Source organism: Lactuca virosa, chromosome 5 (genome assembly GCF_052849685.1).
Source record: "Lactuca virosa cultivar CGN04683 chromosome 5, Lactuca_virosa_CGN04683_v6, whole genome shotgun sequence".
Taxonomy (NCBI): domain Eukaryota; kingdom Viridiplantae; phylum Streptophyta; class Magnoliopsida; order Asterales; family Asteraceae; genus Lactuca; species Lactuca virosa.
Genome location: NC_136430.1, coordinates 398,620,773 through 398,638,543, shown reverse-complemented (window position 1 = coordinate 398,638,543; position 17,771 = coordinate 398,620,773). Strand labels below are relative to the sequence as shown.

The following is a 17,771-nucleotide window of genomic DNA, read 5'->3' as shown; positions in this document are numbered from 1 at the left end:
GCATCTCATCATCTTGCTTAATTGTAAACATTTTAATTCTTCAACTCTTTTAGTTTTCAACCAATTCCCCCCCCCCCCCCTCATCTCCCATTCATCCCCATTAGTTTAAGTGTAGTTAGTTAGTTTTATTCCACTTGTTCAAATAGATTATTATATTAGTGATTGAATACAACAATTTCCCCATGGATTGATCCCCTTTTTGCTACTATATTATGTTTTATTTGCAAACAAAATAGTGTAATTTGTTTGGTAGACTTGACATCCCGTCAGATCTCATGGTGTTGACTTGGAGCTACGATCGTGGCCTCATGTTGTTTATACCACAAAAGACCACAACCAATCAATTTGGTCTATTTCTCCGTTACCATGATCGTGAACTCATATTGTAGGTACACCAACGATGGTGTGGAAGGAGATGATGGTTAAGTGGAGGGAAACTACGTTGTTTGGTTGGTCCCCTTTTTCCTTATGTCTTTGCCGATAAATTATTCCTTTCTAAATTTTATTAATGTTATTATTATTATTATTATATTTATGCAAAAAAAAAAAATGTTAATAATACGAAGATATATAAATTAAAAGGAAGAAGAAAAAATGTAAAGTATATGAAGAGAAGAGTCGTAGGGAAAAGGGTTGATAGGTGTAAGAATCGAGGATTCATAGTAAACAACGCTTAAACATACGAATACGGTGCAAGCAAGTCAAACACTGGAAGACGAGACGATGAATGAACAAATGCATCTCACCAAAACCCTCCGCATACCTCCAACACACGACTCGACAATTTCCCCCCCCAACTCCCCAACATTACCATCGCCCTTCTCCAACCACTCCCACCACCACCACCTCCTCCTCCTCCTCCTCCTTCTCCGGCTCCGCCCCAGCCACAGCTAAGCAACGCCACGACTCTATTTAATCCTTTAAACCAAGTCAAATTTTTATCATATCCTTTTCTGTATAAATTAAAAGATAAAAAATGCGAAGCGAAGAAGAAACAAACAACACAAGTGGGATGGGGTTGTGTGGTGGGGTGTCACGCAGAATCCCGATGCTCCCTCTCCCTCTCTTCTGTTCTAGTGCTTATGGCCGTTATCTCCTTGGACCTTTTTCTCGGATTCATGTTAATTGAATTCATCTCATTTCTTCGAGACTTGTATCCTATTCCTATTCCTATTCCTCCCCACATGCTTCCTCTTCCTGCTTTTAAGCGTTAACCACACCACCATCGTTTCCATCTATCCGGAACTACTAACAATGGTGAGAAAGAGGGCCGCTTCCGATATGGAACTCCAAACTCCCACCGGAGGACATGAACACCACAGGATGTTACGTCGACCACCCTCAACAAATCCCCTCGACGTTGTCGGTTTTGGAGGATTATCGCCGTCGTCCACCGCCACCTCCGTTGGCCACCAGCACCAGGAAAGGCAAAATTTTAACAATGAGAACAACAGTAATAGTGATGCACCTGCTCATCATCTTCTTTCGGGCGTACCTGTAACTCCAGCTGCCGGTAATATAAACAACATTGGTGGTCATCTCCCCAACTACTCCACTATGACGCTACCATCATCATCTTCCACAAATACGGCTCATGTGATGTCACTTCCGACAAATCGCTCTACCGCCACCTGCTCAACTAATTACATGGATACTATTCCGTCAGCAAACAAAAACCCTCCTCCTCCTCCGTTATGCGTCTTCTCGGGTCTTCCTTTGTTTCCCCCCGACAGAAATTACTACCATTTGTCAAATATAACTAGTACTACTTGTCCGACGCCCACCGGAGTTGTAGCGGCGGGTTCTCTTGCTCCTCCACCATCAACTAATAATACCAACACCACCGGGATGTCTTTCTTGACAGGCGGAGGCGGTGCTAACAACAACACTATCATGCCGGCGGATGACAGCATATCGGCGACGGCGTGGATTGATAGCATCATAAAAGACCTTATTCACAGTTCGACAGACGTCTCCATACCCCATCTGATTCACAACGTACGAGAAATCATCCATCCTTGCAACCCTAATCTCGCCACCCTCCTCGAGTATAGGCTTCGGTCTTTGACAGATCCTCCTCCGAATCTAGTAGATCAGCAATTGACTCATGAACCGGCTGATAATTTTAACGCGAGAGTGATGATGATGAGAGGGAAAGACGCACAAGCCTCATCGTCGACTGTGAGGCAACAGCAGCAGCATTCGCGTAGTACGATTCAGTCTACTATTTCGGCCTCGGGACTTGAAAGTATGTTCCCACTCCCCCTTCCAGATTCACAGCAGCAGTTGAATAATCAATCCCATCTTGATTGGGGTGGAGTAAACAACAGCGGCAATGACGATTACAACGCCGGTGGGGCTCCTCCTCCTCCTCCTCCTCCTGGTCCTGCACTTATGTCTTCCTCCGGCAACCAGGAACAACAGCAGCAGGACTCTCCGCCATCACAACCATCACCACAAGCCGATCAAAACGCAGTAGCTGCGTCGGCACAAGCGGCGGCAATGGTGTTGAGAGAGAAGAAGAGGGAGGAGATGCGGCAGCAGAAAAGAGACGAACAAGGTCTACACCTGCTTACCTTACTCTTACAATGTGCGGAGGCAGTTTCAGCCGACAAATTCGAAGATGCCAACAAGATGCTATTGGAGATCTCGGAGCTATCAACACCCTACGGGACTTCCGCTCAGCGTGTTGCCGCTTACTTCTCAGAAGCCATGTCTGCTAGACTAATGAGCTCTTGCCTTGGGATCTACACCACCCTTCCGCCCAATATAGCAGTTCATCAAGGGCTGAAGAAGATGACATCCGCCTTCCAAGTGTTCAACGGCATCAGCCCTTTCGTCAAGTTCTCACATTTCACAGCCAACCAAGCAATACAAGAAGCATTCGAGAGAGAAGACAGGGTGCACATTATCGACCTCGACATCATGCAAGGCCTGCAATGGCCTGGTCTTTTTCACATATTGGCATCCAGACCCGGCGGTCCACCGTTCGTCCGACTCACCGGATTAGGCAACTCGCTCGACGCGCTGGAAGCCACCGGAAAACGTTTGTCGGACTTTGCAGACAAACTTGGACTCCCGTTTGAGTTCTCGGCGGTGGCTGACAAGGTCGGAAATTTAAACCCAGAAAGGTTGAAGGTGAGCAAGAGGGAGGCCGTCGCCGTTCACTGGTTGCAGCATTCTCTTTATGATGTCACCGGCTCCGACACCAACACTTTATGGTTCCTTCAAAGGTAAAAAAAACTCTGATCCCACTCATTTTCTCTATCTAAACTCAAGGAGAAAGTTGATACGTTGGTGGGTATAAAATCTAAATGATTAATTTGCGTCTCAGATTGGCTCCGAAAGTGGTGACAGTGGTAGAACAGGACCTGAGTCATGCTGGGTCGTTCTTGGGGAGGTTCGTGGAGGCGATTCATTATTACTCGGCGTTGTTTGACTCACTGGGATCAAGCTACGGGGAAGAAAGCGAGGAGAGACACGTGGTGGAACAACAGCTGCTATCGAAGGAGATCAGGAATGTTTTGGCCATTGGAGGTCCTTCAAGAAGTGGTGAACAGAAGTTCAATAACTGGAGGGAGAAGCTGGAGCAATGTGGGTTCAAGGGTATATCTCTCGCCGGAAATGCAGCTGCTCAGGCGACTCTCCTCCTTGGGATGTTCCCGTCGAATGGTTACACTTTGGTGGAGGACAAGGGTACGCTCAAGCTTGGCTGGAAAGACCTATGTTTGCTTACTGCTTCTGCCTGGAGACCTTAATAGGGCCACCTATAAATGGATCGAAACCCCAACCACGCTTGATTTGATTCAATGTGATGGGTGAAAAAAGGAGATGGATCAATCTATTTGGGGTATTATAGGGAAAAAAAAAAAAAGAGAATCAAGCAAGTACAACAATTTTTGAAGGATGGCAGCCTTATGAACACTGTTGTTAATCGAGTTATGTTCATAATCCATTGTTATAAATTTTTGGTTCCTACAATAATACGTCATTCTTATTACTTGCTATATTCTTCCATGCTCTTCATGTTTAATGCCATTAGTGTCGTCTGAAAAAGGGTAATACGGAAGCGATAAAATCAATATGAGCATTATGGAAGACGATGTCTGAATCTGAGACATGTATTATGGATTGTAATCTCTAGGAATTTCTTCAAAGGTCATATACACAAAGAAACGTCTTTTACATGCAGCTATCTGCGTATCTTTATATACGTATTGCCTAAAGGTATGTTGCATGTAAGTTCCTCTTGATTAGTATAGAAATTATGTTTTCGTTTGGCGAATGAAGTGTGATTAATTTGTCTTCTATGAAGACCTTTTCTCATATACTGGCAGTCTTGGTGATTGTATTTTGTCTTGGAATGAACAACTATATTAGATGGTATATCTTAGATTTGGTTGTTTCGCCGAGAACAATGTTTTGGAATTAATACAGCATGCATGGTCTAAAGAACTCTTTCAAACCTTTATTTAGCTGTTTCGTAGAGACCAATGTTTTGGTTACCGATAGGCAATATTTGATGTACATCGGATGACCGGCTTTCTAACTCTTGTTCGATTACATACATGACTTTCGATCTCAATATTGATAATGGAGCCATTGTAACACTCCAAATAATTTTATAATAATATCTATGATAAAAAAAATAATCTTCCAATATAAATACATATTTTTTTTAATGGTAGACAAGTCCAAGTTTTAAGTGAGATTCGAATTCGAGTCTTAGCTAAATTTTAAAATGTCTTATTGCAAATGATTAATTCTATGACACCTTGACGATGAGATAAAAATACATAAATTATCTAAGAAAAAGAATCCTGATGTAATAACGGAAAAGATACCATACCATACCCAAAAAAAAAATTAAAAATTAAACTAAAAATTTTTAAAAATTAAACTAAATAAATTGATAAGTCCTCTCGTTCGTCCAAGACTCTTATGTCTCTTCATTTCACTTCATCGTCCCCTATGTTGTATGTTGTCGAGACATTTTGTTTGGAAAAAACAAAGTAAACATCTATGTGTTTTGTTCACATTTAGATAATTTTATTAATATATAATTAACTAACGAATATGTTAAAAGTGTTCAAATATTCACATTGTGACCGGTTATATTAAGCTACAACTTATTTTCCATATAATTGCATCCAAATGGCAAATTAAAGTGGAAAAATGACTCAAATCTAACGGTGATGCCTGACGGCCAAATTTTAAATGAAAGCAAGGGGGTAATTGCCATTATGGGGAGAAAGAGTATTCCGTGCATCTTTTACTAGACAAGGTTACTAGGCAATGGAATTGTTATTAGAATAGTAAGGGAGCGTTTGTTTCGCAGAATGTTTTTTGAAGGAATGGAATCTGTCAAAAGAATTGGAATTTAAAGGAATTGGAATCTGAATGTACTAGAAGCTAAAATACGTTTGAAGGACAAGGAATGAAATTTGTTTTCTGTTTGGTTTGCTGATTTTACAAAGGAATTGGAAAATAAATTTTATAATATGAGAACAATACCCTTTATATATTTTAATAAACAAGACAAAGTTTTATTTAATTACAACATCTTTTTATTGAACTATACTACAAAATATAAATTAAAAAAATAACTAACCTGCATTTTGTTGAACACTTACAAATAATAAATATATTTTTAAATTGAAACAAAATGATTATATATCCGTCTCTAACAAAAGCACCTTGGAAATCCATAGGTATATTTACTATGAAAAACGGAATCAATTAGACTTGTAAAATGATGTATGAAGCATGAAAACAACCTAATCTGTGAACTTATTTATCAAGTGAGTGGTTGGTAACTATAGCTTTTAAAATAATGTTTTGGACTTGTATCTCATCTTCTCCAATAAAATAATCTTTATTAGTAATAGGAGTAAAAATCAAAAGAAAATCAAAGCTCATACCAGCAAATATAAAAAATACCACATAGGCAATAATACAAACACTTGGTACGCATAGTTAAAAAAGGAGTAGCTGCACTTCCCAAATAATAAATCTAAATCAAAAACCTTACACGTACATAGCATGTAAAGAAAATTGTTCATACTTCACACAAAGAAACTAAAGATGTAGTAAGCAGCACAAATGTTAAGAAATTATGCTATTTTCTATCATTCAAAGATGAATCACAGATTACAAATATATAAAAAAAAATGGTTGAACACAGTTAGTTGCAGAAAAATAGAACATGAGATGTTTACCTGTAAACGAAAGAAGATGATAGATACACCAAAGCAGTAGAAAAATGACGAACCAGAGGTGAAATACGGTAGCACAATGGCAGCACAATAGCTATGATCGATAGATGATTTTTTTTTGACAAATACCGATTGGAGATATATATAATCGATAGAAGAAGGTAATCGTAGAAAATATATGAAAAATCACATAGATGATTTTGTTTTACCAGGATCGCATATATATGGGAGGTTAAAAAAAAGATAAGCTAACAGAATGTGGATTCCTTATACACAGGGAATGAATGGGAAATCTTTCATACACGGAATTAAAAACTAATTATGGAAATCATATTCCATTACTTCTGTAAGCCAAACACGTTTTGTATTGGATTTTAGTTTCCAATTCCTTTCAATTCCTTAGGAATCAAACGACCCCTAACTATTTATTTGTTTTGTTCATATTTAATCAATTTTTCTTTACACGATTGAATATCTAACTTTTTAAAAACTGTTCAAATGTTATCATTTGCAATTAATGTTCATATTTTATGATTAATTAAATTTGTAATATATCTTCTAAAATTTTATGTTACTTCTAATTTATTTTTACTGCATTTTTTATGTATTTTTACGAATAAATTCAATTTTTTGAATCTTTCTATAACTATGAATTTGCCATGGAACAAACAGCTACAAAATTCGTTACGAAAAAATAGTTATGCGATTTGTTACAAAACTATAGCTATGAAATTTGCGATAGAAATATTGTTACATAATTTGCTACGGAAAAATGGCTACGAAATTTACTATGAAATTATGACTATGAGATTTGCTATAGAAAGATGGCCACACAAAATAACATTAAATAAATCCTATAAAGATTATAAACATTTTTAATTAAAAGAGGAAGTTCGAAAGCTATCAAAAACCTCAAGCAAAATAAAACATTGCTTAAAAGTTATACGATGGATAATCACAATGGATACCACAACACTTATTCATCCAACAAGTCTCTAAGTTATTTCAACCCTGATTAATGACATACTCTTTATGTTCGTTACTTCGTGTGACTATCTTTTTTTCTCAATCTGCACCATTATGTATTTTTCTCGTATGTGTATATGTCAAACGAAAACGTCCGTGCGGAAAACTTAGTAAGTCATATAAGGATTAGACATCATAAAATCAAATCTAAAAGGATATCAAAAATGTATTAGATATAAATATTTTCCGTTGTAAACCATCTAGAGGAAAACATTTATATTCATACGTCTTTATGGAGAAATATATATATATATATATATATATATATATATATATACACACGAGTATGAATGAATGCAAGATGATCATGTTTTATGCAGCACTATATATGTCTTCAAACTTTTTTTATCTCAAAATTGTTATATTTATAAAATACATGAATACTACATATTGTGACAAATAATTGATGATATACACCGCTACAAATCACATTGTAGTTATTGAATGTATTCATCGACATAAGCATTTAGAATGAAAGTAAAATGAGTATCAAAAGAAAAAAATGAATAATTTTTTTTGCTATTATTATGTCACATCCCCAAATTTCATGGTCAGAAAAGACCGATTTGTTTATGCTTTATTTGAAAATCAGAGTATATTTTTAAATAAATATATTACGGAATTTGTTTCCAGAAAAACATGATAAATATATTATCAAAGCATTTCCGAAGAAATGTATTTTGTTCATATTAAAACTTTGGGATGTCATCGTCAATACTGAAACATAAGTATAAACAGACCTTACATTTATTTACACTAGTGATCTACATCTTCTTTAATCTCTCAGTGTAAAGTAACTTCGTATCGATACCTGTGATACAAATAGACTGGGTGGGTCAGGTTGGGAAACCTGGTGAGTACATAGGGTTTTCAACCCACAATAATATAATTATTACATTTAATCATCAAACAATCAACTCAATTACCCATCCCCATTATCTTCTTTAATCTTAAGGATCTACCCTAAGAATCATCTATCCTTCATTCCTAAGGATTGACCTAAGGAATAGGCACGAAGTCCATCGCTGCCCGAGGTTTATACAACAAGTACTAAATCCATAGATGCCAAGGTATTAAGTCCATAGCTACCATTGTTCATCTATACGGTACTAAATCCATAACTACCAACGTACATATATAAGGCACTAAGTCCATAGCTGTGAGGGTTCTTAAATTACAACTGGTGAACACATAGTTCAAAACATCTTGTAAACACGTAGTTCAAATATACCTGGTAAACACATAGTTCAAAACATCTAGTGAACACACAGTTCAAAATTACTTAATGAACACCTAGTTCTAAAATGCCTAGTGAACACTTAGTTCAAAAATACTTAATCCATACTTCCGGATCTAAAACTAACCTCTTTACCTGATCCATACTCCCGGATCTGGTATGTCTGATCCATACTCCCGGATTAATAACTGTGCCCATTCCATCCTCTCGGACTAGGGACAATTAACTATGTCTTAATCCGTACTCCCGAATCAATAACAAAGAACTATGTCTATACTCTGCTAGATGACTAGATCATTATTAACATCGAGACCTCTCATCAATTTTTATTTCATCACACATCATCTAATTCATCTACTCATGTTTTACCCAACATATTTGTAGATATAAAATACATATACAGTTTAAATCAATAAAAACATGTATAAAATTATTCATCCATCATAGATAGCAAGTATACATATAATATGCACACATAGCACGTAATTTATATAAAATACTTAAATTTATGTGTAAGATGAAAATAATATGCACTCACCTTAGTAGCGTGAGTTGATAGAATCTAACTAGAAACGGTCAGCGGTTCGTGATTGTCGGGCTCGGGACGTGGAACGCCTTCAGCAAACGAGGGAGAGAGAAAAGAAATGGTGTAAGGAATGAAAGCGCTGAACTTGCTATTTATAGGGTGTTCTGGGCCCATTCACGTCGTGAACATGATAGGTTCACGTCGTGAACTTCCATGAGTCATCCTGTAGCTTTAACACGTGTTTTCTAGCCCCGATTAGTGTCCCTGACACGTTTCACGTCGTGAACTTCATGTTCACGTCGTGACTTCAGGCGGCTAGGGTTTCTGCCACGTGTCATGCCTATTCACGTCGTGAACATGATAGGTTCACGTCGTGAACTTCCATGAGTCATCCCGTAGCTTTAACATGTGTTTTCTAGCCCCGATTAATGTCCCTAACACGTTTCACGTCGTGAACTTCATGTTCACGTCGTGACTTCAGGCGGCTAGGGTTTCTGCCACGTGTCATGCCCTCAGACAGCTACATCTTCGGAAGGTCATAACTTTTGAATACGAACTCCGTTTTCGACGTTCTTTATATCCACACGTAGGTGGAGACGTACTATACAACTTTCTATTACATCACTAGGGCTAAAAAATACTCTATCATAAACTCACTTTTTATGATTCCCGGTGTCGTGCCGGTTTTGTCACGAAACTTCGACAGGTTATAACTTCTTCGTTATAACTCGGATTTCAACGTTCTTTATATGCACGGAAACCTTGTGACATATACTACAACTTAGTTAAGATTATTTATTTTAAATACTCATCTATCAAAAAATCATTTTTTTATGCTTATCGTCTCTAAATTGACTAGCCCGAATCTGCGGGCGTTACATATTAGATAATTCATAATCGATTATAATTGGTTTATCAAAATAAAAAAAATAAAAAAAAAACTCACGATTCGTCATAAATGGCATTGAAAACTTCTAACAAGTTCTTTGTGTATAAAAAGGTTGCTTAAATTTAAACAAAACAAACAGATAACTACACTCCTAAGTCATTTTCTCGTTTTAATTTGCCACATATACAATAGGTAAGTTCTGATCTAAGAAAGCCGGTTACACTGATAATATTTGAAAACTTTTAACAAGTTCATTGATAATCATTTACCAAAAATAATATTTGAAAACTTTTAACAAGTTCATTAATATTCATATCATGTACCAAAAAGTTGTTTAAATGCATGTGAACCAAATAAATATATAATTACCTTTCTAAGTTATTTTATCTTTGTTTGTTTGTATTAATTAATTGCAACAATTTATAGGGTTGTATATTTTAAAATTTAAGTTTAATAATCTTAGAGTGTAGACGGTGGAGAGATAAGGTTTTATGCATGTGGATGCAGTGGCGGACGCAGACTATTTTAGTAGGGGTGTCACACGTACTTCAAGCGGGTGCACCTAATAGAAAAAAAAAAAAAAAAAAATTACATTGCCTGCCGGAAATTAAGCAGTGGCCCGGGACCCCAAATGCCCCACTAAGGTCCGCCACTGTGTGGATGCCTAACATCATAAAATATTGCAATAAACATATATTCGACTATATATGTGCCTTTTTAATTTTTTATCAAACTTGATACTCATATTAAGGTAACTGAAATACTCAACGGAATAAAAAGATGACAAAACTTCAAAAATGGACCCTGTGGTTTCCGAAAATCTGAAGTTTAGTCCTTAATTTACAAAAACCTCACGGATCGTCCTTGTGGTTTCAAAACTTTTAACATATGGTCCTCTTCGCTAACTCCGTTACCAGTTAGCCGTTAAGTAAGGGGCATTTTTGTCATTTCACTGCCCAGGGACCATTTATAAGGTTTTGTATTACTTTTTAAAAAAAAATAATAAATAAATAAAATTTAATATGCAAGGGGACTCTCTCTTTCTCTCTCTCTCTCTCTCTCTCTCTCTCTCTTAGTTCGTCTCCTCCCCTTTCTCTCTTCTTCCCCATTCTTCTTCTTCCTCCAAAAAAAAATCCCCCTGCTTCCCTATTGTCTGCAAGCAAACAACTGCAACAGTAGCTGGTTGATCATCGAACCCAACAGAAGCTTGAGGGATTCGAAGACCATTAGAAGACGATACCCATTTGTTCCTTCAAGTTTGAACGGTACCGTCTCCTGCTTGACTTACAGGTTACGAGTATGGGAGACGATACCCATTTGTTCCTTCGATCTCGGCTGACTTACAAACAAGGGAAACAATCTACTAAAAAAACAAAAATGGTGGTGACCGATTTACTCACAGTGGCAGCAAAATGGTGGTGGTCGGACTTTCAACAGCGATGACGACAATGGAATGGGTCGGCGATGGAAGGAGGATGACGGTGGTGGTAGTGGCGACTCCGGCTGCCTCGTCTCTCTTCTATCCGGCAACACATAGTGGGAGGAAACAAAAGGGAAAGCAACAACGATTTCAGGATGTCTGGTGGTGGTGGGTTACGACAGGAGGAGGCGAAGAGGTTGCCACCATCGGCTGTGGTGGTCCTCTTCACCAGTGAAGTGAGATACGAGGAAAGGTGGTGTTGGGTGGTGTCTGACAGCTTGCTCCGATCAGTGGCAAGAGAGGGAGAAATACGGTGGTTCTCAGTGGTTACAACAACAGCAACACCACCCTTGGGGGTGATGGTGTTTCTTGGTAGTGAAGGAAAAGGGGGTGATGGGTGGATGGGTTGTGGTTTCCGGTGGAAGATGGGTGGCTGGGTTGTGGTTTCCGGTGGGGAAGGAGGTGATGGCAGTGGTGGTTGTAACAACCAAAATTTTCCAACCAATTTAAACTTTTCAAAAACAACCCAAATCCATTAATTATTACGAAAAGGTTTTCAATTACTTTATTATCAGAGTATCCCGGAAACATCAAGATAAAAATGAGGAGCGGTACGATCACGCCTTCGCCTTGCCACGATCTCCTGAAGTACCTGAAACAAAACACTGAAACTGTAAGCCCGAAAGCTTAGTGAGTTACCCCCAAAATACCAACCACATAACCATACACATATCAAATCATATCATAATACATAACAGCCATGCATATCGAGTCTACAGTGTGACTGGTCCGCCCGCACCGGGCCTTCAGTCCACCTGGTCCACTCCCTGAGTCTACAATATGACTGGTCCGCCCGCACCGGGCCTTCAGTCGGTCTGGTCCACTCCTCGAGCCTCGGCACGTCTGGACCACCCTCCTGGGGCCTTCAGCCTATCCGGACCGCTCGCTGGGCCTACGGTCTATCCGGTCCGCCCTGTGTATGTTGGCCTACAACACAAAGCAGGACCCGCCTCAACCCAACCTCAGTCAAACAACCATGTGCACATAAAACAGTCAATCACATAACAATCCCCAGACAAACCGATCTATCAGATCAAACAACATAACAACATCCTAACCAGGATATCGACCTAACCGGTCACTAACATAGCATTACCCTATATACCAGGATACCGACCTTAACCAGGTCACTAACATAATACCATCCTAATTACCAGGATGCAGACATAGCAAATCAATACATATCAAATAAATACCCGGATTCCCATCCGATAAAAGGCCGGCGTTGGTGCCGTAGACCCTGTTGATATAGTGAGGATAACTCACCTTGCAACTGTCGAACCGAATCACGAAAGCACAAACCCGAAGCACTGCCTCCAATTTCAACACCTATCATCATCAATGATCCAAGGACATAAATATCCAAAAATTACCATAATACCCCTGAAGTTCAAACTGGTCAAAGTCCACCTTCCTGATTGACCCTACTCGCCGAGTCAACCCATTGACTCGCCGAGTTCCTAACTCAGGAAACTCTCATAACACGACTCAACTCGCCGAGTCACCCCATGACTCGTCGAGTTCAACAATCTCCGAGTCCTATCCTGTCCAACTCACTGAGTCACCACTCAACTCACTGATCTGAATCTAACCAGAAGAGGTTGGGGGGTTTCTGCGTCGTGACTCGCCGAGTCCAAGAACAGACTCGCCGAGTCCAAGAACAGACTCGCCGAGTCCACGGCAACCTTCATCAGACTCGCCGAGTTGTTCTTCCAACTCGTCGAGTCTAAGATCATCATCATATGACTCGCCAAGTCACCCATGCGACTCGCCGAGTCACTACGCGACTCAATGCCTGAAACCCTGGCCCAACTCGCCGAGTTCATACGTGCATTCCCATATTCGAGAGATACAGAGCTACTCCTTTGCTCCAAACAATAGATCTGGGTCCCTAGAGTGCATTGGCAACATAAAGTTGCTACCTTTACGTGCTTCATGCCCCATAATTCCAAAAACCATGCTAGAAAGGAACTTAACTCATGGGGAAAGGCTTTTGCATAGCAACTAAAAGAGCTTTCTGCCTGTTTGATCCAAATAGAACTCAGATCTGGAGTTTCAACTCCAGATCTAACTCATGCACCAAAATCTCATCATATTATCTCCAAACAAACCCTAGACTCCATGAAAGAGGGATCTAGAAAGGAGAAGGCCAAGGATAATGATTCATTACCTCCAAAACGACCTCCCACTGAAGAATAAACCGAATCTCCACAAATCTCCTTGATCCAAGCTCCTTGATCTTCAAGACCTCTTCACAAATTACTTATCCAAGCTCCAATTTGCTTCCCAAGGACTCTCACACACGAATTTAGGGTTTCTGGATCTCAAAGGGTGCTAAGGGGGCTGAGGGGAGGACATTAAGTCCTTTAAATAGGGTGCAAATCCTAAGATTAGGGTTTTCCTCTTCCAGCACTGACTCGTCGAGTCCAGCCGCCGACTCGGCGAGTCAGGCCACCTAATCACGTGCCCGACACTCGCTTCGACCCGACGAGTCAAGAGACCTACTCGTCAAGTCCCTTCCTTAATTTTCACATAACACCCTTCAACTTCTTGCTTCTGAACTTGGGATGTTACAGTGGTTTTATAGTGGAAGGTGGTGCCACCGTGTGGAATCGTAAGTTCTTGAGAGAGAGAGAGAGAGAGAGAGAGAGAGAGAGAGAGAGAGACCAATAATATTAAATAGACAAAATTTCACAATTGGTCCCTGTGGTTTACAGAATATCGCACTTTGAGGACTTCCTAGCAAAAAGTCACGCGGCTGGTCCCTATAGTTTGTAAAATTACATGAAAGGTCCTACTGCCGTTAAATCTAACTTTTCAGCAGTTAGATTTTAATGTAAAAGACTATTTTTCCCTTGTACCAATAATGCAATACATTACAAACCTCAAGGACCATTCGTGTAATTTTATAAATTTGAAATTTTATGTATATATATAAATTATAAATTTTGCATTTTTTATTTATATAAATTATAAATATAAATTTTATATATATGTGTATATATAATTTCAACAATTTGATAAATTTTTTAAACTTTTTGACATTTTGTTTTCTATTTTTATTTTATAGTTTTAGTTATTTATGGTTTTTTTGTTATATTTTTATTTATTTTGAATCACGTAAATAAACTTAAATTCGATAAACCATATCGAAATTATTTTTTCTTTAATTTTTATTATTTGTGAATTGAAGCGTTAATGTTTTTTTTACTTTTTTTTATTTTTTTTTAATTTTATGCCGTTACTGTTCATGTTTTTTTTGGATGCTTCATAGTTAATATCGTTAACAACTTTACATTTGCATTTATCATTATCATTATTTGACATTTTGTTTTCTATTTTTGTTATAATTTTAATTATTTATTATTCTTCTATTGTTTTTATTTATTTTGATTCAAGTAATGAAAAATAGAAAAACAAAAAACAAAAACTCAAACACCAAATTCTAATATACTCTAATATATTAATACATTTTACATTTTCATCTTTTTTTTAGTTTTTTCGTATTTGTTTAAATTTTTTAGTATTATTTTGTAAATTTTTTTTCATATTATTTTTTAATTATTTCCTATTTTTTTTAATTATTTCATATTTTTAATTCTTTTTCATTGTTTCGTTTTATTTTTCATCAACTTGATAACTTTTTTTTGACCTTTTCCAAAAAGTGTAAAATGTATGAATATATTAGAGTATATTACAATTTTGGTGTTTGAGTTTTTTTGGTTTTTTATAATTTTGGTTATTTATGGTTTTTGTAAATTTTTTATTTTGATTCGCGTAAATAAAATAGTTATATTTATAAATATAAATAAAGAAAATAAACATAACTTTTTTATTTACACAAATCAAAATAAAAAAAAAAGTTACGAAAACATTAATAACCAAAATTAATAAAAAAAATGCGAAAAAAACCAAAAAATATGAAAAGTGTAAAATGTATTAATATATTAGAGTATTTTACAACTTTTGGGGTTTGAGTTTTTGGTTTTTTGTTTTTCTATTTTTCATTACTTGAATCAAAATAAATAAAAACAATAGAAGAATAATAAATAACTAAATATATATAAAAAACAACAAAAAGTAAAGTAATGATAATGATAAATGCAAACATAAAGTTGCTAATGATATTAACTATAGAACATCAAAGTAAAAAATAAATAAATAAATAAATAAAATAAACCGTAACAACAAAAAATTTAAAAAAAAACATTAACGTTTCATTTCATAATTAAGAAAAAAAAAGTTTTGATATGGTTTATCAAACTTAAGTTTATTTACTTGAATCAAAATAAATAAAAACATAAATAACCATAAATAACTAAAATTATAAAATAAAAATAGAAAATAAAAATGTCAAAAAGATAAAAAAGAAAATTTATCAACTTGTTGAAAATATATATATACATATATATAAAATTTATATTTATAATTTATATATATACGGAATTTATATTTATAATTTATATATACATAAAATTTCAAATTTATAAAATTACACGAATGGTCCTTGAGGTTTGTAGTGTATTGCAATACTAGTACAAGGGCAAAATAGTCTTTTCCATTAAAATCTAACAGCTGAAAAGTTAGATTTAACGACAGGAGGACCTTTCATGTAATTTTACAAACTACAGGACCAGTCACATGACTTTTTGCTAGGAAGTCCTCAAAGTGCGATATTCTGTAAACCACAGGGACCAATTGTGAAATTTTGTCTATTAAATAATAATAATTATTTTTTTTTAAAATAAGGCAAAACTTCATAAATGGTCCATGTGGTAGTGAAAAGACAGAAATGTCCTTTACTTAACGGCTAACTGGTAACGGAGTTAGCGAAAATGATCATATGTTAAAGTTTTGAAACCACAGGGACGATCCGTGAGGTTTTTGTAAATTAAAGACTAAACTTCAGATTTTCGGAAACACAGGGACCATTTTTGAAGTTTTGTCTAAAAAGATTAATCAATTCTCCATGTATGACAAAAGTCACAAAACGCTTGCTTATGGCTAATAAAACCCGAAGTAAGAAGGGAGATGCACGATCATCTAGTCAATTTACATTGCATTAAATTCCACAAAGTTTAATAGATTAGTATATAAACACAAAAATTAAAAGAGTTTGTCTTTCACATCAAACATCAAATTTATTGGATATCGACTTGTCATTCCAGATAATTCAATCATTTTATTAAACTATATATTATGAATGCTTCAACGGTCGAATTTCGAAAAGGGGAAGGAGAGAGACTTGGCACAAATATACCGAGCTCAACATCATTTTGCTCGATACCATGGACGAGGACGAGTGTTCCCCTAGGCAAAAAGAAAAGGCCATAGGCATACCAACCATTCCCACTAAAATTGACATCACAAAATGTGTATGTATGTCATATTATATATATATATATATATATATATATATATATATATATATATATATATATATTTATTGACAACCTATTCATTTATAAGATCGATTCAGTTGTATACATTAAACTATCGTTTGAATAGACTAAAACATTGCATGATAATACCTCTGCATGCAAGCAAATCACATGAAACTCATTTAGTAAATTAGGCCGTAAAAAACGTTCAAACCGCTAACGAGAAATCAATAAAATTAAGATAATCAACTGAAATTACTGCAAAGCCATAAATGAAAGGAAAATATGTTATATTGAAATGATTTCTTTTTTAAATATCATAAAATGTCATACATTTTGTAAATAGATTAATATCTCACATTACCATTGCATTCCATTTGTTGTTCATGTCGCAAATAATATGTATTTTCATCAAATATGAGTAATTTGATAAATATTTTTGATCAAATGAATTTGTTAGAATAATAATAAAATAAATAAATTTTCAAAATAAAAGTATCATTTTTGACATTGCAATTGCATCTTCTTTTCTGGTATGGTACGTTGGGAGTATCCTTAAAATAAAACATAATAATAGTGATCACGTGGCTGTATTTCATCCATTTGGATTTGATATAAAATAATAAGTTAATAACCTTTGTAAATTCAATTCAGAAATCAAGTAAATAAAGACACATGATTCTTTTGATTTTACAAGAAGATGGATACAAATCATACAATGTTGCAGATGCGCCCAGCAGTGGGCTGTACTATTACTGGGATTTGGCTTGCTTTTTGCCTCTTGGCAGTTGGCGACTTGGCTCTCAAGTCTGAACTATTTCAGTCAATACTTTATACTAATTCAAATAGTACCGACTGTTTTATTTAAGCCATTCAATTATTAAATTTCAATTATCAGATCCCATTTCTTCCTTCTATACCTGAAATTAAAGCTGCCATATTTCTGATTTATAAACTAAGTAAATTTGTTAAAAAAAGTTTACAAATACGCCATCTCGTATTATTATTATTATTATT

At 36.0% G+C, this 17,771-nt stretch overlaps 1 protein-coding gene across 1 annotated transcript; it reads left to right on the top strand.

Moving 5' to 3' along the window:
- Nucleotides 1–644: 644 nt before the first annotated feature.
- On the top strand, nt 645–4,326 carry SCR (GRAS family transcription factor). The gene is made up of 2 exons (XM_079047257.1): nt 645–3,233; nt 3,335–4,326. The coding sequence occupies exons 1-2, from the start codon at nt 1,255–1,257 to the stop codon at nt 3,756–3,758; spliced, it is 2,403 nt and encodes an 800-aa protein (XP_078903383.1). The 5' UTR covers nt 645–1,254; the 3' UTR covers nt 3,759–4,326.
- The last annotated feature ends 13,445 nt before the right edge of the window (nt 4,327–17,771 follow it).

Bases quoted from the DNA above. Each gene is read 5' to 3' on its own strand.
- SCR (XM_079047257.1), top strand. From the start codon at position 1,255: ATGGTGAGAAAGAGGGCCGCTTCCGATATGGAACTCCAAACTCCCACC. The intron at 3,234-3,334 runs GTAAAAAAAACT...TTTGCGTCTCAG, and splicing joins ACTTTATGGTTCCTTCAAAG to ATTGGCTCCGAAAGTGGTGA.